We start from the raw sequence: 26,878 nt of genomic DNA on the forward strand, positions 1-26,878 counted from the left end.
ATGCTACATGTTGTTTGGAACAGTTTGTATTTAATAAAATGAAAATAAAAAGCATATAGAATAAACATAACTTTTTTAAAATAATCAAAATTACATCATAGAAATGTGTTTTTCTTCTATAAGAACCTTATAGTTTCCATATGTTAGTGTTTTAAACAATGTAATGTGAACATACTAAATCAATAATTATGTTTCCTGATGTCGTTATGATTCACAAAGGGTTTAAAGGGTTGGGTCTAAATTTACACCCCGATAATTCACAAGTCTGAGCAAACAATGGCAAATAACTTTACCATTGTGAAGCATCTCCTGAATCTGACAAGGTCTGTAAACATGCAATTCGATCCTGATCCACTCTATACAACACACAGCTCAGCTGCATTGTAATCTGCTGTTGACAAAAATGATTGTAGATAGTTATTATAGTCTTCTGCATTATTATTATTATTATTATTATTATTATTATTATTATTATTATTATTATTATTATTATTATTATTAATAATAATAAACATCTATAAACAGCCTTAATGCCTCTAATTATAATTATAAGTAAAAATACATATTTTCCAAGTGTATGGGTTATTTTCCAATGGCACAGGTTATTTTACACTGTTATGGGTTATTTTACACTGGTATGGGTTATTTTACACTGGTATGGGTTATTTTACACTGGTATGGGTTATTTTATACTGGCATGGGTTATTTTACACTGTTATGGGCTATTTAACACTAGTACGGTTTATTTTATACTGGTATGGCATATTGTATACTGGCATGGGTTATTTTACAATAGCATGGGTTATTTTACAATGGGATGGGTTATTTTACAATGGGATGGGTTATTTTCAGTGGGACGGGTTATTTACAATGGCACAGGTTATTTTACACTGGGATGGGTTATTTTACAATGTGACAGGTTATTTTACAATGTGACGGGTTATTTTACAATGGGACGGGTTATTTTCAGTGGGACGGGTTATTTACAATGGCACAGGTTATTTTACAATGGGATGGGTTATTTACAATTATTATTATTATTATTTATTTCTTAGCAGATGCCCTTATCCAGGGCGACTTACAATAGTTACAAGATATCACATTATTTTTACATACAATTACCCATTTATACTGTTGGGTTTTTACTGGAGCAATCTAGGTAAAGTACCTTGCTCAAGGGTACAGCAGCAGTGTCCTCCACTGGGGATTGAACCCACAACCCTTCAGTCAAGAGTCCAGAGCCCTAACCACTACTCCGCACAGGTTATTTTACAATGGGATGGGTTATCTTCAGTGGGACGGGTTATTTACAATGGGACAGGTTATTTTCAGTGGGACGGGTTATTTACAATGGCACAGGTTATTTTACAATGGCACAGTTTATTTTACAATGGGATGGGTTATTTTACAATGGGATGGGTTATCTTCAGTGGGATGGGTTATTTACAATGGGACGGGTTATTTTCAGTGGGACGGGTTATTTACAATGGGACAGGTTATTTTACAATGGGACGGGTTATTTTACAATGGGAAGGGTTATTTACAATGGCACAGGTTATTTTAAACTGGGATGGGTTATTTTACAATGGGATGGGTTATTTTACAATGGGATGGGTTATTTTCAGTGGGACGGGTTATTTACAATGGCACAGGTTATTTTACAATGGGACAGGTTATTTTAAAATGGGACGGGTTATTTTACAATGGGACGGGTTATTTTCAGTGGGACGGGTCATTTACAATGGGACGGGTTATTTTACAATGGGACGGGTTATTTTACAATGGGACGGGTTATCTTCAGTGGGACGGGTTATTTACAATGGGACGGGTTATTTTACAATGGGACGGGTTATTTTACAATGGGATGGGTTATCTTCAGTGGGACGGGTTATTTACAATGGGATGGGTTATTTTACAATGGGACGGGTTATTTTACAATGGGACGGGTTAATTTACAATGGGACAGGTTATTTTACAATGGGATGGGTTATTTTACAATGGGATGGGTTATTTTACAATGGGATGGGTTATCTTCAGTGGGACGGGTTATTTACAATGGGATGGGTTATTTTACATTGGGACGGGTTATTTTACAATGGGACAGGTTAATTTACAATGGGATTGGTTATTTTACAATGGAATGGGTTATTTTCAGTGGGACGGGTTATTTACAATGGCACAGGTTATTTTACAATGGGATGGGTTATTTTACAATGGGATGGGTTATTTTACAATGGGATGGGTTATCTTCAGTGGGACGGGTTATTTACAATGGGATGGGTTATTTTACAATGGGACGGGTTATTTTACAATGGGACGGGTTAATTTACAATGGGACAGGTTATTTTACAATGGGATGGGTTATTTTACAATGGGATGGGTTATTTTACAATGGGATGGGTTTTCTTCAGTGGGACGGGTTATTTACAATGGGATGGGTTATTTTACAATGGGACGGGTTATTTTACAATGGGACGGGTTATTTTACAATGGGACGGGTTAATTTACAATGGGACAGGTTATTTTACAATGGGATGGGTTATTTTACAATGGGATGGGTTATTTTACAATGGGATGGGTTATCTTCAGTGGGACGGGTTATTTACAATGGGATGGGTTATTTTACAATGGGACAGGTTATTTTACAATGGGATGGGTTAATTTACAATGGGACAGGTTATTTTCAGTGGGACGGGTTATTTACAATGGCGAAGGTTATTTTACAATGGGATGGGTCATTTTACAATGGCATGGGTTATTTTACAATGGGACTGGTTCTTTTCAATGGGACAGGTTATTTTACAATGGGACGGGTTCTTTTCAATGGGACAGGTTATTTTACAATGGGACTGGTTCTTTTCAATGGGACGGGTTATTTTACAATGGGACTGGTTCTTTTCAATGGGACGGGTTATTTTACAATGGGACGGGTTATTTTTATTATTATTATTATTTATTTCTTAGCAGACGCCCTTATCCAGGGCGACTTACAATCGTAAGCAAAAACATTTCAAGTGTTACAATACAAGTAATACAATAAGAGCAAGAAATACAATAACTTTTGTTCAAGTAAAGTACAAGTTTGACAAACCACAATTCAATAATACAGCAGGTAATAGTGATAGTTACACCAGGATATGATTAAATAGTGATAGTTACATCAGGATGTGATTAAATACAAAGTACTACAGGTTAAAAACTTGGCAGATTACAGTATTCTGAAGTACAGGATTAAATGCAGTAAAATAGGGGCTGATAAGAGCAAAATAAAGCACATTTACATGAAGGGTGATAGTGTCCCAGGATACAAACAGAGGAGTTCTACAGGTGCTGTTTGAAGAGGTGAGTCTTAAGGAGGCGCCGGAATGTGGTCAGGGACTGGGCAGTCCTGACATCTGTAGGAAGGTCATTCCACCACTGCGGAGCAAGGGTGGAGAAGGAGCGGGCTTTGGGGGCAGGGGAGCGTAGCAGTGGTAGAGCTAGTCTTCTAGTGCAGGCGGAGCGGAGAGGTCGAGTGGGGGTGTAGGGAGAGATGAGGGTCTGGTGGTAGCTGGGTGCAGACTGGTCAAGGCATCTGTAGGCTAGTACAAGAGTCTTGAACTGGATGCGAGCAGTGATCGGGAGCCAGTGGAGCGAGCGGAGTAGTGGAGTAGCGTGGGCGAAGCGAGGCAGAGAGAACACCAGGCGGGCAGCAGAGTTCTGGATGAGCTGGAGTGGACGGGTGGCGGACGCAGGGAGGCCAGCCAGGAGGGAGTTGCAGTAGTCTAGGCGGGAGAGTACCAGGGCCTGGACCAGGAGCTGGGTAGCTGGGTATTTTACAATGGGACGGGTTATTTTCAATGGGACAGGTTATTTTACAATGGGACAGGTTATTTTACAATGGGACGGGTTATTTACAATGGCACAGGTTATTTTCAATGGGATGGGTTATTTCTTAGTGAAGAAGGCATCCAGCACAGCTGTTAGGAAGTGTCCAAATACAGCTCTGCGTTATGATCAGCTCCGACAATTTCAAGTTTCTAACAAACAAACAAACAATCTCAAATAAAAAATCAAAATAAAAAGTAATTCACTTGAGCCTGACTACAGCAATTCAACATTTTTAAAAGCATCGAGTTTGAAACACATGCAGATATTCTGAAAGACCCGACACCAAAATATGAAATGCATATTAAAATTGTAAATAAATGTCCAGTAAAAATGGCGAATGCTGTTGTTTGTTTCATACACATCAATATGTTTCTATATATTTAATCTGTGTGTTTCACAGCAGCACCACTTAAGTTTATGAAGCCTCATCACAGTTTCCATACATACCAATAAACTCCTATTGAAAAAGAATGGTAGGATTTTTACATAAAAATCAGACGCACAGGATATTGCAAGCTGCAAATAATATCAAATATATAACCAGTGATATTGTTAAAATCTGATATGCATTTCAAATCGTAAATGCTAAAACAACTTTAATTGAGAACTTCTCATAGATTGGTGTTGTCCGTTTATTTCCAGGGGTATACATCCTCTGTCAAAATGAAGTTTACTGCATTTGAATCTTTCTGTTTTTTTAATGAAAGACAACATCATATCACTGTCAATATAGTTATTTAATTCAGACTACTGTGTATAATCTAGAGATTTCTAACATCTACGGAAGCCTTTCTGAAGTGATCTCAAGACAATTTGATGATTTTAATGAATATGTTGTCTTCAGCATACTTAACTCCAAATAGACACTGGTGTTGCTATGTGATTTGTCACAGACAGGACACACACTGGTGTTGCTATGTGATTTGTCACAGGCAGGACACACACTGGTGTTGCTATGTGATTTGTCACAGACAGGACACACACTGGTGTTGCTATGTGATTTGTCACAGACAGGACACACACTGGTGTTGCTATGTGATTTGTCATACTGTAGTAGTGTATTCATACTAAACTTATTAAAAGACATATTCTCTAGAATTAACACTACCTGTTTAAGTATTACCATGATACTGTGCTGTGGTCTCATAGGACACTGCTGATGTGATTCAGCCCTGTGCTGTTGTACTGTTACTCTCCTTTAAGGTTGTTGTAGTAAAACCACTGCTTAAAAAAACGACTATGAATCCAGAAATTCTTAACAATTCCAGGCCCATTCTAATCTCCCCTTGGTATCCAAAGTTTTAGCCAGAGTAGTAGCTAACTTGTATCAGAGTGGTGAATGATGTGCTGTTATCTTGATATGGGCTCAGCCACAGTTCTTATACCTCCAGATCTAAGTGCAGCATTCGACATTACTGATTATTACCTGTACATTTGATGTAAAATCTGATGGATTCTCCTCTGAGCTGAAGGCTGAAATGAGAAATGTGGGTGTCATTTTTGATCCAGATCTTTGATTGCCACACATTAGAAATGTAACTAAAGTGTCTTTTCTACATTTAAGAAATATTGCTAAATGAAGGGGCTCCTGAGTGGCGCATCCAGTAAAAGCGCTCCACGTGGAGTGCAGGATGCGCTCTATAGTCTGGACGTCGTGAGTTCGAGTCCAGGCTGTTCCACAGCCAACCGTGGACGGGAGCTCCCAGGGGGCGGCGCACAATTGGCAGAGGACAGCGTGTGTTCGTCTTTGCCACTCCTGAGTCAGCGCAGGGGGGTAGCAGTGAGCTGAGTTTCAAAATAATAATTGGCCATTCCAAATTGGGAGTAAATAATAAAAATAATTACCAAAATTTATATAAAAAAAGAAATATTGCTAAATTAAGACGTTCTCTCTCTGCAGGATGCTGATGCATGCTTTTATAACATCTCAGATTGATTACTGCACTGCTCTTGAGAGACTGGTGCATGCTTTTATAACATCTTGGATTGATTACTACACTGCTCTTTCTCTGGTATTGTGTTTTATCTCGATTGCAGCACAAGGAGCACAAACACATTACTCCTGTTTTAGCAGCCTTGCATTGGCTTCCTGTACAATTTAGGATTGGTTTTAAGGTCCTTCTTTTAACTTATAAGGCTTTAAATGACCTTGCTTCCCATATGTAAAATATTTGCACACATGTCCAGCTCTGTTAGATCACAGGACGGTGATCACAGAAGGTTTTCTCAGTATTCATGGACACATAAGAAGGTGGCAGAGCGGTCAGCTCTAGAATGTGGAAGACATGCTGCACCATCTGCTGCTGCTTTTAAATGAACATTAAAGACACATTTCTATCATCTGGATATGTATTTTAAAGGGAATATTTTATCAGCCTTTTCTAGGACATATTTTTATTTTGTATTTTGTGCTTTTTAAAGTGCTAATTAAAATTACTAGTTTAACTATTTTACTGTATGTAATTTAAGGGTGATTTGTGTTTATCTGTAACACACTGATTGATTGATTGCCTCTAGGAATGTATCTTTGGAGACTTCAAGCTTAGTATTTAGCATGTTTGTTTAGAATATATCATTGGGGACATCAAGTATTTAGCACATGTGTTTAATTTTTATTTAATGAGACTTGCTGTTTTTAAGCAGCTCCTCTCTTTGTTACTGGTCTCTATCATTCATGTATTTATTGTGCAGCTCCTCCAGAGCTGGTGCAAATGTTTCCCAGGATTCAGTGCTTCATGGACTTTTTAAACTTTTAGCACAAACAGAACTCTATGAGAATTTAAAGCACCACCAAGCCATCGTGTCTCTTCATAAGTTCATATCCACAGTTTTATAGATGATAAAACACAAATACAACAAGCAAATACTTTTTTTAAATGTTTTATTACTACACTCAGAGAAAAACACACGAAACATACAATTGTCATTAGATTAACATTGACAAGCAAAACAACAATAGACGAGGCACTAACTAAACAGCGAATAGAAGGAAGTCAACCATAAGGGTCGGGCACATTGAACCTTTCCCATTCTTACACTGTCTGCTGCTCTTACACAAAGACATTACAGTGACCCTCCTAATTCATACCCAAAGAAAGCTGGACATTACAAGCAGCGGGATTCTCTTGCCCTTTAGGCATCTAATAGTGTGCACTCGCTCTTGTTGATGGACTCGCTCCTGGGAGTGCTCACAGCCTCGTGCTTCACAGTGCAGGTGTACGTCTCCTTGCTGTTCCACACGGCCTGGGTGAGGGTCAGGCTGCTGCTTGCACTGTATTTCCCATCCTTCTGCTTCATTGTGCTGGTCAGCACACCAGACGACTGGGCCACCCCGTCCACCGTCCACTTGATATCCACGGCCTCGGGGTAGAAATTATTCACCAGGCAGACCAGGGTGGCTTTGCCCTTTGTGTCGAGCTCCAGCTTGGAGGGAGGAAGCAGGGAGACGGAGGAAGGAGCAGTGGGGTTTCCAGCTGTGGAAAAGAAAAGCAAAAAAGATCAGATTTATTTATCTGTGTCTAACTTACAGGGTCTTAGAGGATATCATTTTCAGTGAGATTCCTGAATGTAACCTTCCTGTCAATCCATCACACAAGGATGCATCCTTCCTTTGAAACCTTCTGAGTACTACTCAAAATAAGAGTTCATTTTGTAGCACATTTCTAGAGTGCATGTCATGATTTAATAGGACATGAAACAGTTAAAAAGACACAGCTATGTACAATTGATGGTCGTACTAGAACTATATTAGTATAGGGATCTGTCACAAGTGGTTATAAATATGAATCATGTAATATCATGGATTAGAGCTTTCTTAAAACATGTTATAGCACAAAATAAGTGTGCTGCCATTCAGTGTTACTATTACACAATCTATAACTGTTAATAGCATAATCAATAACATGCTGATAGAATGTACATTATTACTTTCAACAGGGCCCTATGTTAAGTGATACAGAATATAGTCACAGTGTATAAAACCTGGTTGTGTGCATTTAACTGTGTATTGAATTAAAATGTGAGGCTCTCCACTTGAAACTCAGTGTATCAAGCTGTCGTCAGAAAAACGTCATATTTCACAGAAGGGTAAGTGTGCAGTACACTCTCAGAAAAGGACAAACCAGGGTAAAGATTTCGAAGCATATCTGCCCTCTAGATCGATTTTCTATTGTCTTTTAAACATCTGTATCACTGTTGATTTTCCTCAATGCATGTTAGATTTAGATGAGAAAACTTATTTTTAAATGTGTATGATTTTCTCCGTACACAGTTATTTTATCATATTGCAAACAGATTTATAAATATTTAAAGACAGTTGATCACAAAGTCGTATTTAAAGTTTTTTGAACAATTAAACATTTACAAACAAAACGTCAGTCAGCTGTTAATAACCATAGAAATGCCGATTAATAATCTCATAGCACATCCTGGTAACTATGCACTAGTGGAATTTGCTAGCATATACCACAGTGTACTTGTGCCTTTCTGAGACATCATGCACCTCTTTCACAATTAAGTATTCCGTTAATAAACATCTTTAAGTATTCTGTTAATAAATGTCTTTAAGTATTCCGTTAATAAATGTCTTGAAGTATTCCGTTAATAAATGTCTTGAAGTATTCCGTTAATAAACTCCTTTAAGTATTCTGTTAATAAACATATTTAAAATAAGCATCACAAATGGCAACAGCTAGGAGCTGTAGCTGACTGGAGTTCTTAAACCCCAGAACTAGCAGCTTGTCATTATTAGTGAAATCATACAAAGAGGAATCACAGCTCAGAATGACTGGGAGCCAAATCAAAAACAGATTTATGAATAAATGTTAAAAAAATACAATTGCCTGCCTGCTTAAGCCACTGTAGAGAATAAATGTAGATTTTACAACCAGCCTGGTGCCGTGCCTGAAGGCATTGCACGGGCTGCAACACTGGAACTAACAAAAGTATCTAGCAGACAACTAACGACTATTCAATACCAGACAGAATGCTGTAATAATAATAATAATTATAATAATAATAATAATAATTATAATAATAATAATCCAATAGAGAAATGCAGGAAAAAAAGAGTATAGTTTTTCTTTAGCTGCTCAACATATTTTCACGCTAAATTCTAAATTTGACAAATTTTCATTTTTTTTTATTTACAAAATATATATTAAATAAATAAATCCTCCACATGATCTGAGCTAATGCAGATGCTGAACAAAACCTCTTCCTCACATTCTTATCCTTACAGTTATTACTACTATAATTATTATTAATATTTTTCATTCATGCCTGGTATATTGTAAATACGAATTGATAAAACGAGAATGGAAAGCAATGTGCAACAGTTAATAAATAAATGTATATATATATATATATATATATATATATATATATATATATATATATATATATATATATATATATATATTACACGCATATTATATTCCTCTTGTAGTCTTTAAAAAATAATGAAGTTTGTGTTAACGTAACTGCTTGATTTAGCAAAATTCTAAACATATTTCAGAAAAAAAAGTGGATACAACAATGACCTGCCTGGATAAGCCTCTGCAAACGAATAGACTTCTGAGCTAATGCAGCCGCTGTGCAAAAACTCCCTCAGTTAACACACTGACTCACAGCTCAGTGCGACTAGAAGCCTAATCAAAAATATACTTATGAATAAATGGTAAAAATACAATAATTACCTGCCTGGCTAAGCCAATGCAAAGAATAAACTTACATTTTAAAAGCAGTCTGGTGCCCTGCCCGAAAGCACGACCCAGCGATTAATTCTAACAGAGCCTCGTACAAAAACCTCTGGCTTGCTGAGTCCATACCAAGCCAAAGAAATGCAGATAACGCGACTATTCAATAGCACAAAACATACTGTAATAATAATAATAATAATAATAATAATAATAATAATAATAATAATAATAATAATCCATCAGAAAAATGCAGAACACAGCAATTAAACGTTTTTCTTTTCTGTTCATTGGGTTGGAGATTCTCACTCTAAATTCTAAATTTGACCAACTTACTTGTTCTTTTTTTAGTAAAAAACAATACAAAAAAAAAACATAATAAATCCTCCACATGCTGGTAAACTGCACTGATAAATCAGACTTACATTTCACAATCAGCTTGGTCCCGGGTCCGAAAGTGTACCACAGTGATCTAAGCTAATGCAGACGCTGTACAAAAACTGCCTGCACTTAAAACGGGTTTGCAAGCCTGTGTGCTGGTTTTACTGTTCCTTCTCTTAATATTATTATTATTATTATTATTATTATTATTATTATTATTATTATTATTATTATTATTATTCTTTTTCCTCTTCTTATTATTTTTTCTTGTTCTGATTCTTACTGTTATTGTTCTTATTATAATTTTGCAGATTAGCCGTCTTTTCAGTCATGTTTGCTATATTATAAATAGGGATTTATAAAAAGAGTACAGAAAGCAATGTGCAATTGTTAATAAATACATATTAAAATGCAACAATTACCTGCCTGGTTAAGGGAATGAAAGCAATAACTTACATTTCACAATCAGCTTGGTCCCGGGTCCGAAAGTCAACCACAGTGATCTGAGCTAATGCAGACGCTGTACAAAAACCCCCTCAGTTAACACACTGACTCACAGCTCAGTGCGACTAGAAGCCTAATCAAAAATATACTTATGATTAAATGTTAAAAATACAATAATTACTTGCCTGGCTAAGCCAATGCAATGAATAAACTTACATTTTACAAGCAGTCTGGTGCCCTGCCCAAAAGCACGACCCAGCGATTAATTCTAACAGAGCCTCGTACCAAAACCTCTGGCTTGCTGAGTCCATACCAAGCCAAAGAAATGCAGATAACGCGACTATTCAATAGCACATAACATACTGTAATAATAATAATAATAATAATAATAATAATAATAATAATAATAAAAACAGAGAAATGCAGAACATCGCAATTAAATGTTTCTTTTTTTCTTCAGCTGCTCACTGGGTTGGAGATTCTCACTCTAAATTCTAAATTTCACCAATTTTCAAACTTACTTGTTCTTTTTTTTAATAAAATAAATAAATAAATAAATTAATAAATAAATAAATAAATAAAAACCATAATAAATCCTCCACGTGCTTGTAAACTGCACTGATAAACCAGACTTACATTTCACAACCAGCCTGATCCCGTGTCCGAAAGTGTACCACAGTGATCTGTGCTAATGCAGACACTCTACAAAACCCACTGTGAGCCAGAAAATACAGCACAGGGAGTCAGTGTTCACTCACAGCAACTACAGCACAGGGGGGTCAGTGTTCACTCACAGCAACTACAGCACAGGGGGTCAGTGTTCACTCACAGCAACTACAGCACAGGGGTCAGTGTTCACTCACAGCAACTACAGCACAGGGGGTCAGTGTTCACTCACAGCAACTACAGCACAGGGGGTCAGTGTTCACTCACAGCAACTACAGCACAGGGGGTCACTGTTCACTCACAGCAACTACAGCACAGGGGGTCAGTGTTCACTCACAGCAACTACAGCACAGGGGGTTCAGTGTTCACTCACAGCAACTACAGCACAGGGAGTCAGTGTTCACTCACAGCAACTACAGCACAGGGGGTCAGTGTTCACTTAGAAACTGTCTGTATTATTATTGTTCCAGTACACACATGTCAAAATTCTTCATATGAGTTTCCTAATCAAGTAACCTCCTAATTCAACCTTTAACCAATACATATATGAAGGACAGTACTGAACTGGTATACAAACAGGGGGTCAGTGTTCACTCCAAGTCAAATCTCCCTGCATGCAATACAATTACAACACAAACACCTGGCAACTTCTTTCATGTGTATCATCAACATGTAATAATAATAATAATAATAATAATAATAATAATAATAATAATAATAATAACACTTACCTCAACATTCCATATGCTTACAAAAATCTTTCTCTTATTCCAAAATACATTTCAGATGCATTTCCAATGAAGTGTTCTTGCAGAAAACAGAGGGTGCTTAGGATACTGTATGCAACATCGTGGTTTCCATTGAACTCCAACAGAATTAAAACACAGAAAGAAAAGGTTTCAAAACGTGTCGTCTCCGCAACTGTAAAGCTTTCCTTTGAACGCGTACAGAAGCGTCTTCAGCAGAACCAGGTCTTTGAGGTGATAATCTCCACATGCTCTGGGCATTGAAGTGACGTGCTTCACAGCGGTCGTATTTTTAATTCAGCTCATGCAACTGTCTGCAGTCCTGTCCTGTCACAGGGTTCAGCTGCTTTAAACAGTCCTTGTGGCGCTCCAGACAGATTCTACATTGCATCTATATGAGGTGGGTGTAATGTAGTGACTCCAGTCTAGTAAAGGCTGGGCTCCAGCTATTGGTTGTTATATGTCAGTGAAGTATGTATATAGTCTTACAAACAGTACATGACGTTCACAGCTGGGTTTGTGGAGCGAGAGCGAGAATCTAATCTAACAGTTAATTATATTACCACAGCACGTCACTGTCTTCATTGTAACACTCACAACACTACACTGGCGACGAGGACTCTGAAGAAAAGAACTCACCGAAAACTGTAAGTCAAAAAAAAAAAAAAAACAACAAAAACCACAATGCAAGGCAAGCAACGGGATTTCAGACTTTCCCTGACTTTGATATTGACACAGACCACTGCTCTGTAGGACTGAGACGGAACAAATGGCTACAGAGGTTCGAGAACTTTCTAATTGCTTCCAGTATAGAAGACAGTATACAAAAACGGACCATGGTATTGCATTGCATGTTATTGAGAAAAAAAAAGTATATGATATATTTGATACCTTGACCAATACAGGCGACGCTGAAAACTACAAGCAAGCTGTAGAAAAAAATAATATTTTATACAGAAAAAGAAAGCTGACTATGAAACGCATGTGTTTAGACAAACAACACAACAGGCTGGAGAATCGTGAGATGAGTAGCCTACTACACACGACTGAGACAGCAAGCAGCCCGCTGTGAATTCACGGACACTGCTGGAGAAATAAAAACGCAAATAATACCAACTGCTCTTCATGGAGAGTACGACGTAAAGCTTTCAGAGAATCTGCATTAACCTTAACTGCAGTACTCGCTTTCGGGAGAACGTTAGAGATATCCGAGTTTCAAGTGAAAGATATTGAACAGACGGAAAGTACATGGATGCCGCGATGGTAAACCACATTCCCACACAAAGAAGGACAAGCGTGTTGCCCTGCTAGAGGCACACAGCGTAACCCATGCAGAAAGCTGAATCATTCACGAAGCACTAACGCTCGAAACCACAAGAGGGCAGCAAAGACCAAATCACAATACAAAAGAAGACCAACGATCAACAAAGTTCTATCTAAAACTAACTACTATGCTGAAACGACTGAGAACAAAAATGAATCTTCCAACACAGAAGAAGAATGTGTATACATTGTATGCAATGCAAACTACCCTAAACAACCGTTAACCAAAAGCAACATACAAGAAATACCAGCAAAGATTATGACAGATTCGGGAGCCAGTGTGAAATTACTAGAAGAAACTGAAGCTACGGAAAGCAAGCATCAAAATAACATCATATGGATCCACTGCAGCATTAGAGCTGAAAGGCAAATTGTGGAATCAAGTGGAAAACTCACACCTGCTCTGCAGTGAAAGGAAACAATGAATCACTACTCAGCGACCACACACCATCAGAACTAGGACTGATTAACCTAATCAATGATATACCAGCGACAACACTGAAGAAATGTACGTCAATGGAGCATCCTTTAATTGCAGCATACTCAGACTTATTCAACGGAACAGGTCAACTGAAAGACTTTCAAGTCAAGCTACACTTAGACACAACCCTGCAGCCAGCAGTACAGCCACACAGAAGAATCCCTTTCCACATCAGGAAGAAATTGGAACAAGAACTCGATCGATTACAACAGCCGTGAATCATCGGAACAGTCACTGGCCCAGAGCCATGGGTTTCACCAATCGAAGCAGTACCAAAAACCAAGAGAGGTCAGGATATGTGTCGACATGCGTCTTCACAATGCAGCAATATTAAAGGAATGTCATATCTCTCCCACCATTGAGAGCACTCCTGGGACCTTTACGATTCTGTAACAAAATCTAACAGCTCTGCGACAGGCAAGTGTAAGAGTTTTGAATTTGATGCAAGCAGCAATAGGGAGCCAATGGAGGGAGTGCCCTCAGTGGAGCAGCGTGAGAGATACCAAGAAGAGGAAACAGCACAGTTTTGTATGAGAGCTTGAGCAGATGGACAGCGGATGCAGGGAGGTGGGCAGGAGGGGGGTGCAGTATTCTAGGTTGGACAGTACCAGAGCCCTGACTAGGAGCTGCATGGAGTGCTTGGTGAGCATTTATGCTCATTCCTAGCTGTGTTTTACTCTGCAGTCCCAGTTCTTCCCCATGTCTGTGTCCTGCAGCCCCTGAATCACTGCTGCTCTTCATGAAGCCCCAGAGTGTGCAGTGTGGGACAGGGGGTCAGTGTGAGGGGCAGTGCTGCACTGGGGGTGCTGGGGAGGGGCTGGGGGCACTTTTAGATTGTTTTGAAATCTGTTCATAAATATTGTGCTGTTCATAAAGGAAGGGTTGTGGCTGTGAAAGGCACTATAAAATGAGCCGTGGTCACTGTGTGAAGCCACAGAATCCAGGTTTAAAAGAGCCCCCCTCTGTGAGGCTGGAGCAGTGCAGTGTCAGTGTGCAGAGCTGCTGTGTTTGCAGTGAGCTGTGTGATGTGTGGAGTCAGTGGAGCCCTTTAGGGAGCTGGAATACTTGACACACACTGAGAGAAGAGGGGCTCCACTGTGCATGACTGCTCTTCACTGCTGCTCTGTTCTTGTACAATAACTCTCCTCATGGCATTCTCCATTCTCCCTCACTACTGCATCCCAGCTCCTGATTGAGGGCTGACTGGATTCAACTTATTCCTCTCCTGTGTCTTTAATCACACACAGCGGCTCCCTTCAGTCCCTGCTCAATGTTGAGGAGCCACAGCAGATCATGTACAGCTGCAATTACACTTTCTTTAGCTTTGACAAAGGGACCTGCAGCTTTTTATATCAGAGCATTCATTCATTCATTTCTTAACAGCTTCCATATTCTTAATTAAAAGTTTAGGCATCAGGATTCATGAACATCTTCATATGAGAATCAGATAGAAAAAAATGTGAGTACATAGTTTCAATTCTTTGAATAATTGAATGATGTTTTGGAATTCCTAAATACATTTAGAATAGATGGTCTCATCACTACATTACTAGATGACCCTGTAGTCACAACAAAATCAGTTTGTTTAAATAGACTAATATTGAATCCATACCTACATGTAACTGTGTGTTGTTATTGAGCTCAGTGTGTTTGTTTGCAGTTGAGCTCCTCCACAGGCCGTGTCCCGTTTCATTGCCTTCACCCTCAGCACCTGCAGTAGGTCCCAGCTGCAGCAGTGCAGTCACTGTGCAGTCCAGCTGAGGGAGGTTTTTGTACGGGTGTGTAGCACTGTGGGAACACACCACCACTGTGGTAACTCTGACAGTAGTAATCTCCTGCATCTTCAGCCTGGACTCCACTGATGGTCAGAGTGAAGTCAGTCCCAGATCCACTGCCACTGAAACGAGTTGGGATCCCAGACTGAAGCTTAATTGCATATTTGATCAGGAGTTTGGGAGCTTCTCCAGGTTTCTGTTGATACCAATATAGGGATTCATCGCCATCTGAGAACTTATACACTGCACTGCTGACTTTACAGCTCAGAGCGACTGTGTCTCCTGGGAGAACAGATTTCACTGCTGGAGTCTGAGTCACAGTATACTGTCCACTGGATTCTGAAAATAATAAATAATGTGGAAAATTGTAATTAATGAGTGAATTGAATTATGAAAACACATATTAAATGTCAAGGTTTTTTTCAGTCACTCCTGTTTAATTTCAACACTTAAACTGTATATTAAGAAATGTCACAGAAATAGATTTTTTTAAAAGTGTTTTTCTAAATGATTCTTACCCTGAGTGCAGATGACAAGTGCCCAGATGAAGATGCTGATAAAAGTCATTGTTGTTGTGGATTCTGTTGCCATGAAGGGCAGCTCTCAATCATGAAGTGTTAAACTCACAGGGCTATAAACACTCCCAGAGCACTGAAGCATGTGCTGCCAATGCAAAGTGTCTTTTCTATGCAAATTGTCTTCCTTGGCACAGCAGCCACTTGTAGCCCAGCAGTGGTTTGGTGCTGTGTGTTCTGAGAGAGCAAGATTAGCAGTTTAGCACGGTTAGGATGGGAAGGGTCAGACTGGCAGGAGAAACATGATGTGATTGGGATTGCTGTCAGTCTGGGGTTGTGTTGTAACAGCCTGTTTTATTACTGTGTCGTTACTTCATTCAATGAGTGCTGTTCTGGCTTTCTCTTTGGTAGTGTGCAGGATTGGGTCTGATGGTTTGAATGGAAATTGCTTAAGAATACAATGAAATACTATCTTATTCACTTGAGTTTGCTGAAGGATATTTAAGAATGTTTTAATAGAAATCATTTTAAAAATATGATGTTCAGGGAACTGTTTTACATTATGGAAATCAGTGGTGCTGTGTGTTTTGTAAAGCCCAAAATAACACACCCCTACAGATTGGGTTTGAACAAGTGCCTGTTTCCCTCTTGTGGTAAGTGTTAGTAACTGCAGTCTTTGCTGTTCAGGATCACTTTAATGAAGATGCAATCCCTTGATTTAAAATGTGTGCTCCACTTTCATCAGCCTCTCACAGTAAAAGTCATTGCAGGAGAAAGTGGAGTAATATATGGGACATGGGCATGAAGGGACAGACTGTGTGAGCTGATAAAAACTCAATTAGCTATCTGTATGATGATTTGTCTTTTTTATTTAGTTTTTTAACAACCGTGATGAGAAGATTTATTTAAAGTGAAGTCAAAGCCAAAAACAGTTTTGAGTTAATTTGAGGGTGTGTTTATTCACTGGTAGTGAGAATACAATGTAAAGATGCAATCAGCATAGTGGGGCAATGTGGGCACCTTCGAAAACATTCGTCCTTTCTGCTCCAGTCTACTCTGAATACTCACGCTGTCACTGTGTGGCCCTTGTCCCAGTTTGCTCACTTTGCAATGAAGATAATGAGGCTACATTAGAAAACATTCCTCCACATTGCTCGATGTCTTCTCATACAGACTGTTTGACTTCTCAAGCTGTCACTGTGGATCTCTGTTACAAGCTGTCACTGTGGATCTCTGTTACAAGCTGTCACTGTGGATCTCTGTTACAAGCTGTCACTGTGGATCTCTGTTACAAGCTGTCACTGTGGATCTCTGTTCCAAGCTGTCACTGTGGATCTCTGTTACAAGCTGTCACTGTGTATCTCTGTTTCAAGCTGTCACTGTGGATCTCTGTTACAAGCTGTCACTGTGGATCTCTGTTACAAGCTGTCACTGTGGATCTCTGTTACAAGCTGTCACTGTGGATCTCTGTTCCAAGCTGTCACTGTGGATCTCTGTTACAAGCTGTCACTGTGGATCTCTGTTACACTGCGTTCAGTTTGAGAATTAATCTTTTCTGCGGGACTTTGTCAAAAGCTTTCTGGAAATCTAAATAAACCATGTCGCATGCTTTGCAATTATCCATTGTTGATGTTGCATTCTCAAAAAAATCAAGCAGGTTAGTTAGACACGATCTCCCTTTCCTAAAACCATGCTGACCGTCTCCCAGGATATTGTTACCATATAGGTAATTTTCCATTTTGGATCTTATTATAGTTTCCATAGGTTTACATATAATAGAAGTCAGGCTTATTGGTCTGTAGTTACCTGGTTCGGTTTTGTCTCCCTTTTTGTGGATCGGTATTACATGTGTAATTCTCCAGTCTGCCAGTACAACCCCTGTGTCAAGAGACTGTTGCATGATCTTGGTTAACGGTTTGTAAATAACTTCTTTCATTTTTTTGAGTACTATTGGGAGGATCTTATCCGGCCCAGTGGATTTGTTTATTTTAAGAGCTCCTAGTCTCTTTAACACTTCTGCCTCTGTTATGTTAAAGTTATTTAAAATACAGGTCAACATGTGGGGCATGTTGTCCGTATCCTCCTTTGTAAAAACTTGTGAAAAGCAATCATTTAATATATTTGCTATTTTTGATTTCTTCATCTATGATTTTGCCATTTGCATCTCTTAGACTTTTAACCTCCTCTTTGAATGTTCTCTTGCTGTTATAATATTGGAAAAACATTTTGGAATTGGTTTTAGCCCCCTTAGCAATGTTCATTTAAATCTATCTCTCTTGGCCATTCTAACTTCCTTTTTTACTTGTTTTTCCAGTTCCAAATAGGAGGAGTGGCAAACACTGATGCAGCAGCAAAGGTCATTCAAAATGATCTAGACAGCATTCAGAACTGGGCAGACACATGGCAAATGGCATTTAATAGAGAAAAGTGTAAGGTACTGCACACAGGCAATACATTTCTACCACCTTCCTTTCTATATTGGTTAACTGTAGGTTCATTTTTATTTATTTTTTTTGTTAACACCACTGAGTCCCTTGTCCCTGTGCAACCACAATGTAGAAACATAGAGAATGTATGGGAATGGTCAATAAACATCACTGCTGTTTCTCTTAAAGCATGTTTATTTATTTATAATACTAGACCCTGTCTTAATACTGTATTACATTCTGAATATGAATATAGCTGAATTATTAATTGTAGATAATACTTAGAATACCAGATACATATTTAGCATTAAAAAGAGCAGTGCGGTATACTGTAATGATGCTCCAGTCAGTCTGCCCGGACTGCACCTGAACCATCTTAAAAACACGAAGCTTCTAATAAGCTAATTTGTAAAAGTTAGTAAAGAATTGTGCTAATATAACGAAGCTAAATTTGAACTCCTACCTGGAGCAACGAGAGAGGGCGAGAGGGCGGGGCAGAGAAGGAGGGGGAGACGCTGCTAGGCAACCGGCTCGTGAACATTCCACTCAGCTGAGCAGAGACCGTTAGGATTTAAAAATGCGAACGTTACGAGCGGCGTTAGGCGCTTCGTTAAATTAACACACAGTTGCTGGCATTTTAATTTTGAAGATAACCATATTTTAAATACTCAAATAGCACTGTAAAAAAATACTTTACTTCAGTTCCAGACCATTTTACAACAAATAAAAGGAAGTGCGTATTTATAATAAGTACATGTGTTATGATATTAAGACTAAACAAATGTGCTACAGTTTGGTGTATAATTTATTTATGTATTAAATGTTGTAAGTATTTCTTTTTTTAATATTGTATTGTTTTCACAAAATAACATCCATACATTATCAGTTCATCTGCTAGAGTAATCAAATCACAAATATTACTCGTCAGTAATTCATACATAGACACGCTGTTGTAACTTCAATTAGTTAAAATGTAAGGCTGGATTAAAGTTTAACCAAATAAATAAGTAAATACATTAATAACGACATGAAACAAAAATACGTTTTGGTAGCTCATACATAGGCCTATTTAAATTACAAAATGCGACCTGTTTTAGAAACTGATTTATATACTACATGCCATTTAAATCTAAATTATATTTGAAACTGTTTGAAAAACACGAAGCTTCTAATAAGCTCATTTGTAAAAGTTAGTAAAGAATTGCTCTAATATAACGAAGCTAAATTTGAACTGGTAGCTGGAACAACGAGAGAGGGCGAGAGGGCGGGGCAGAGATGGAGGGGGAGACGCTGCTAGGCAACCGGCTCGTGAACATTCCACTCAGCTGAACAGAGACCGTTAGGATTTAAAAATGCGAACGTTCCGAGCGGCGTTTGGTATGGAGGATAATTTGTGCCAAAATTTTAAATAAATAAATAAATAAAATTCAAAATAAATAAATAAATAAATAAATAAAAACGAAATAAATACATACAAATATAAATAAATAAATAAATATAAAACGAAATAAATACATAAATAAGTAAAAACTGAAATATGTTTAACAATTTATCTATTTATTTGTTTATTTTGTTATTTATTTACTTATATATTTATTTCTTTATTTATTCTGTTTTTTATTTCGCTTTTTATTTCGGTATTTCGTCTTTTCATTTTGGCACAATCTTTTCGAGCTACCGTCAATCATGCTCGATGGGGGGACAATAATTGAATCGGTGATCTCCTCTCTTTACCTGGTTGTAGTGCGGAGCAGTGATGGGCAGTTCGACTCTTTTTAGTGTCTCGATTCATTTGATTCTGTTCAGTTTGGTGAATCGATTCATTTCGTTCATTTGATTTACTGATTCAATGACACAAAACCAATCAGTGTAGACCGCATTAAGATTGTTTTCGTAGGTTTATTTGAACCGGAAAGAACGAGTCGTTCACGAACTGCACATCACAAAAGCTAGGGAGAATCTATATTTGGTTGACTGGGTTCATAAACATTAAATATAGTTTGAGAAAAATAATAATAATAAATATTTACAATCCTAGAGATAACATAACAGTTTGAACCATTAGCACTGTTTAGCCATCAGTATTAATCTAATTTAATTTCATCTTTAAAAAAAAAAAAAAAGTCAATTGCATTTCTTACGTGTTTTTTTATATATATTTGGAGTCACTCATTGTTTTTTACAACAGCAAAAAAGAGAGGCTCCACACACACACACACTGACACACCCACACACACAGACAGACAGACAGACACACACAGACACAGACAGACACACACACACAGACAGACAGACACAGACTCACACACACACACATATATAGACATACACACATGCACTCACGCTCACACACACGCACAAGCACACACACACACACTTACACGCGCACACACACAGACACCATACGCACACGCACACACACGCACACACATACACACAGACAGACATACACACACACAGACACACACACATACGCACACACACACTCACAGACAGAAACACACACTCACACAAACACACAGACAGAGACACACACAGACACAAACACACACATACACACTCACACACACACAAACTCACACTCTCACACAGACACACACACAGACAGACAGACACACACACTCACACACACACACAGACAGATAGACACATTCACAGAAACACACACACACAAACAGACAGACACACACAGACTCACACACACATATATAGACAGACACACACGCACACACACACACACAGACACACACAGACAGACACACACACACAGACAGGCAGACAGACACACACAGACAGACACACATGCACACACACACACATACGCATGCACACACACGCACTGACACACACACACACGCAGACACACACGCACACACATACACACGCACGCAAACACACACACATGCACGCACGCACACACACACACACAGACATACACAGACACAGAGAGACAGACAAACACACACACACAAACACACATACGCACTCACACACACACAGACACACACACAGACCCACACACTCACACTCACACACACACAGACACACACACAGACAGACTCACACACACACAAACTCACACTCTCACACACACACAGACACACACACAGACAGACAGACACACACACTCACACACACACACACACACAGACAGACAGACACATTCACAGAAACACACACACACAAACAGACAGACACACACAGACTCACACACACACACACATATATAGACAGACACACACGCACACACACACGCACACACACACACAGGCACACACAGTCAGACAGACAGACACACACAGACAGACACACACACACACAGACAGGCAGACAGACACACACAGACAGACACACACGCACACACATACACACGCACGCAAACACACACACATGCACGCACGCACACACACACACACAGACATACACACACACAGAGAGACAGACAAACACACACACACAAACACACATACGCACTCACACACACACAGACCCACACACCATACGCACACAGACACACACAGACACACACACACTGACACCAATGTAAAGTGAACACATTTATTCCTTTTAAAAATAAGTAAAATTTAACTGTCAGAAGTGGGATTTGAACCCACGCCTCCATTCAGAGACCAGAAAACACAATTCTTTGGAAAGAGAGAGTCCTTGAGTCTGGTGCCTTAGACTGCTCAGCCATCCTGACAAGCTGCCTTTATTACAGCAGAAAACCGTGTTATTTATTTCATCACAGACTAGGGTTTATTGAATGCTGTTAAGACTTGTTAAAAAAAGATACGGATTGAAGTCAACCCAAAAAAGTAAGATTATTTATTTCAATATCGTTATAGCTATAAACGATGCATGCATTTTACAATAGCAATTGCTATATGACAGTGACCAGTATCCCACGACCCTGGATTAAGAGTCTCATACTCTACCGACTGAGCTAGCCGGGCTGACTGGTGAAGGTTTCTTTCACTCTAACCAACTGAGCTATTAATTTGTGTTATTTGAGAAAATACTGGAAGTGACAACGACAGAACCCAAAGATTCTAAATATAATCCACTGGATGTCACCTGAAACAGCTTTGATGAGACAAAGTCGTATGACACAAACCCTAAGAATGTTATTCCAGATTCATTGTTGCTTAGAAACAACTGCAGCCTCCCTGCCTCAATACAAATAAAACAAATAAAAAAATCGAATTACATGTAATTAAAAATGAATGGTCTCATCCATCTGGAACGATTGGTTCTGCATTTATACAGTATCAACCTTAATCTGAGTTGAGAGGCTCCCAACCTGTGGAGGATTTTAAATGTGAGGGGATGTGAATAGAGTCAAATACATTTGCATTATATATATATATATATATATATATATATATATATATATATATATATATATATATATATATATATATATATATACATACACTACCGTTCAAAAGTTTGGGCTCACTTAGAAATGTCCTTGTTTTCCATGAAAACATACATGAAATGAGTTTGAGTAGGAAATATAGCAAAATGAATAGGGAATATAGTCATTGACAAGGTTAGAAATAATGATTTTTAATTGAAATAATAATTGTGTCCTTCAAACTTTGCTTTTGTCAAAGAATCCTCGATTTGCAGCAATTACAGCCTTGCAGACCTTTGAAGTAACTGTAGCTTTATTTTTTTAATTTTGTTTAATACTTTCTTATTTTATAACTGTAGCTTTATTATCATAATGAAAACCCATTACACATGACCACAGTTCTGTAACAAAATGACAATAACAAAGACGTTCCCATACCGGGAGTCGAACCCGGGCCGCCTGGGTGAAAACCAGGAATCCTAACCGCTAGTCCATATGGGAAGTTGGTTAGTAAAATCATGGACATGCAACAGTAGCTAGTATACAGCACAATGATTGGTAAAAAACGAAAAACTGATATTTCATTACAAAGACATTACAAGTGAAAGCAAACTTCAAGCCATTTATATTTATTCTCAATTAACACAAACTTCAATTGCTAAAAAAAAAACTATAAAAAATCTCCCTTTGTGCTTCTCGGAAGGCATACGATGGAGGGCGCACTGCAGTTTTTCAGTCTGGGGAATATTACAAATTAGGAGACTGTGCTTTAAAATACACATGTAGAGCGGGCGTCTCTGTTACAAAGACTTGTCACACTGTATGTATCTCCATAATGCGTTGGGACTAAATACACAGATACATTAAAACTATTTGGAGAATGCGGGCATCGATCCCGCTACTTCTCGAATGCTAAGCGAGCGCTCTACCATTTGAACTAATTCCCCTTGAATTGTGCCAGCGATTCTCATAGGCTACATCGCAGCTTGATACGAGCAATTCATATTGGATTTTTTATTGGCAATGTAGTCTGCCATTTGCAAATTCAAAAAATAAATAAATTAACTAAACAGCAAATATTTCGACTAGAGGTATGTTTTCAATTTCTTCAAAAAGTAGTCTCAGCTCATTGATTTAGTCGCTTTAAAATCCACCTCTGTGTTCCGATGCAGCAGCGCTGTGTGCTGTGGCTCAAGCTTGTTTGACGAGGCAGGCAACGTAAAAATGCCAAAACGTGCTTTTGTATCACACGACAGACTTAAGGTCTGCTTTAACGGCTTGGCTGTCTTGGGGGCGACGGTCTGCCAATAAAAGTTAAGACTATATTTGCAAGGATCATTTCTAGAGTGAAATACGTTTTGAAGGGATTAGTCTCGGTATCCACCAGGAGGAGTGGGAGTGTTTTCTTTTCAGCACCGAGCTGACAATGAGTGTGTAGGTATTTATTTGTGAATAAACTATCTTGCTTCTACGATGGGACCAAGAACCTTACATCCGCAATCTAATGATGGTCCCACCCCAGAGAGACTTTGTCTTGACTAGGGATTAATATAATTTAAAAACAAACTGCGATGGTTCCACTGGGGATCGAACCCAGGACCTTCTGCGTGTAAAGCAGACGTGATAACCACTACACTATGGAACCTGTGTAATTTTAAACCAAGAGCGCTTTCCATGATTTAAGATGCTTTCGAGAGACAGAAAATTGGAATTGGCAGCCGAAACTCAGGGATAAAACTGCCTGTGATCAAAGTGGGCAGAAAAGTTGCATACTTTGCATAACGTATTTGGGAAAAAAGAAAACGGATCATCTCTGATTTGCAACGTTTCCATGGTTCGGCCCGGCCACTGCCGTGTGACTGGTTAAAACGATGAGTTCAGTTTTTTTTCTGCTGCTTGGTAATTCAGTCATGAGGCAGCTGTAGCAGAGTGGCGCAGCGGAAGCGTGCTGGGCCCATAACCCAGAGGTCGATGGATCGAAACCATCCTCTGCTAGCTTGTTTTTCTTCTGTTAGCAAAGTGGATTTTCTAATATATTAACTGAAGGCAAGACTTTGTGTTATTACATTTCAGTTTATAGTGTGTATTTCGTAAATGTTAATGTGTAGAAATGGCAGGTACGCATCTTACCTGCCTCTACCCATAGAGGACCAATACATAAAAAAAAATCTGAACACAAGGTGTGTTTTTGTAATCTGATACGTTACATCTAGACTTAACTGTTACGGTTAACACAATTAGAGTATGTTATCATAACAATAGAGCTAAAAGAACATTTAAATAAATGCCAGTTAAATATGAGCCAAAAATGACAAAGTAGCCTCAGATTAGGACAACGGCACTATCGGTTAACTCTGTTTTTTAGTTCAAAATAATACAAAACAAATATCGTTTTGTTATTTGCCGAAACCCAGGATCAAACCATGGACCTTTAGATCTTCAGTCGAACGCTCTCCCAACTGAGCTATTTCGGCTTGACAAGACTAATGTTTCGAGATAGCATTCTTTTTGGCAATCGCCTTTTTGTCAATCCAGTAAACCTGTGAATTATGAGAAACGTTCAACAGCTCGGCAACACCATAATAGAATCCGATGCCTTACAAATGCGTTTTGAAACTCTTAAGTTTTCTCCCAAATGCGGTTCTCAACAAATGTTTTGTTTTGTTTTTTTTGTATTCCTTCCAGAGTAAGTCCAAAAGGCAAACACTGGAACTGGCTGCCTGAAAGTGCAGCGCTTGAACTGCCTCAACAAACGCTTAGCTCTAAAACGTGTACATTGAAAGTCTATTAACATCTTTAACACAATCATAATCCACAGGGTGATCAATAAAGTGACTGCTGGCTTTGTTTAAATATTAACAAGATGTTTTCAGGATTCACACGTATTCTGAACAAGCACAATAGAATATGGTAGTGAAAGGACAAGCAAATAACAGGTTTATTGGCTCTGGTCTTGTATCATCACCCTGACTACTGTCCGTAAGAAAGTGGCATTAATAAAAACGTCATTATGCAAAGTTCCCAATGCGCAAATACGCAGCATATTTAAACTTCTTCACAATCTTAAACCTTCCCAAAATGAATTTAAAATACTTACTGACAGGTACGGCCCTTTCCCAATGTAACACTCTGCTTTGTTTGAACACCAACGATGGGTGGGATATTATGTAGTAAACCACAATACTATTGTTCCCACTTTCTTTAGTACTACCAAAAATGCTAACCCTGGCACCCCTAGTGGCCTAATGGATTAGACACTGGCTTCCTAAACCAGGGATCGTGGCTTCGAATCCCATCTGGAGTGAAATGGTATTATTAAAACGAACATTCTTATCATATTTTTTTCTTGGCATGTGATATTTTGTAGATCTTGTTATCTGCTATGTCCGCTCACGCTAGGCACTATGTGCTTGAGTGCTGTAGCAGCAGCCATGAAGTAAGTTCGTTTTTCAGTTTAAATAAATATCTGTTTTGTTTTTGTGTATGGGTGTTTTGAAAAGATCAGTTACATAGCTACGTATTTTGAAATAAAGATGTATTCATTATTATGAACGTTGGCAGACAGGATATTGTATTTATATTTCCCACGTGTGCTTGCCTTGTACAAATCTGATAGAGTTTCAACAAAGGCGTTTGACTTCGGTTCATTATTTAGACTATACTGCCATCTACAACATTACTGCGGGTGTCGTTTGCTTCTTTTGACAATAATATGGATGTTTTCACGGAAAACCGTGAGAGCATGTAGTCGTGGCCGAGTGGATAATGAACAAAAAGAACTGTCAGCACTGGGATTCGACCCCAAAAAAGAACTGTCAGCACTGGGATTCGACCCCAAAAAAGAACTGTCGAAGTCTGATGCTGTAATAAATCACCTGGTGTGTGTGTGTACTTATTATTTTTCTGTTTATATTAAGGAGGGCGACCTTTTTCATCGCATTCTTTATGGGATCACAAGGAAATTCCCCTTACATAAAGAAAATATACGACAAACAGAGCGATCGCTTCACGGTTAGAAACAAATCAGCACAGCCTGTTAGCAAATTAACTTTATCAAAAAACCACAAAGAAATCACATAAATGTTACAGATATATTTCGTAGACAGAACAGTTGTAATATAATTGAGTACATTTCTAAACAATCCGCTAGCAACAGACACACCATTTATATTAAACAAATTATTTATGTTTTAAAACA

The 26,878-nt window shown here is 38.6% G+C and overlaps 3 non-coding genes and 1 gene segment (V, D, J or C); all 4 read right to left on the minus strand.

Annotated features, from left to right (window-relative positions):
• Positions 1–6,734: 6,734 nt before the first annotated feature.
• LOC117968717 (Ig kappa chain V-III region MOPC 63-like) lies at positions 6,735–15,964 on the minus strand. The segment is given in 4 exon segments: positions 6,735–7,343; positions 9,992–10,027; positions 15,404–15,721; positions 15,901–15,964. Coding segments are annotated over 4 exon segments (744 nt in total).
• A 5,948-nt stretch (positions 15,965–21,912) lies between these two features.
• trnal-caa (transfer RNA leucine (anticodon CAA)) lies at positions 21,913–22,023 on the minus strand. Its single transcript has 2 exons — positions 21,986–22,023; positions 21,913–21,958 (listed from the first exon to the last, which is right to left on the minus strand). It is a non-coding gene; the product is annotated as a tRNA-Leu (tRNA).
• A 1,086-nt stretch (positions 22,024–23,109) lies between these two features.
• Positions 23,110–23,181, minus strand: trnak-uuu (transfer RNA lysine (anticodon UUU)). The gene has a single exon. It is a non-coding gene; the product is annotated as a tRNA-Glu (tRNA).
• Positions 23,182–24,252: 1,071 nt separating this feature from the next.
• trnav-uac (transfer RNA valine (anticodon UAC)) lies at positions 24,253–24,325 on the minus strand. The gene has a single exon. It is a non-coding gene; the product is annotated as a tRNA-Val (tRNA).
• Positions 24,326–26,878: the final 2,553 nt, after the last annotated feature.

The sequence above is a fragment of the Acipenser ruthenus genome, chromosome 35 (genome assembly GCF_902713425.1).
Source record: "Acipenser ruthenus chromosome 35, fAciRut3.2 maternal haplotype, whole genome shotgun sequence".
Taxonomy (NCBI): domain Eukaryota; kingdom Metazoa; phylum Chordata; class Actinopteri; order Acipenseriformes; family Acipenseridae; genus Acipenser; species Acipenser ruthenus.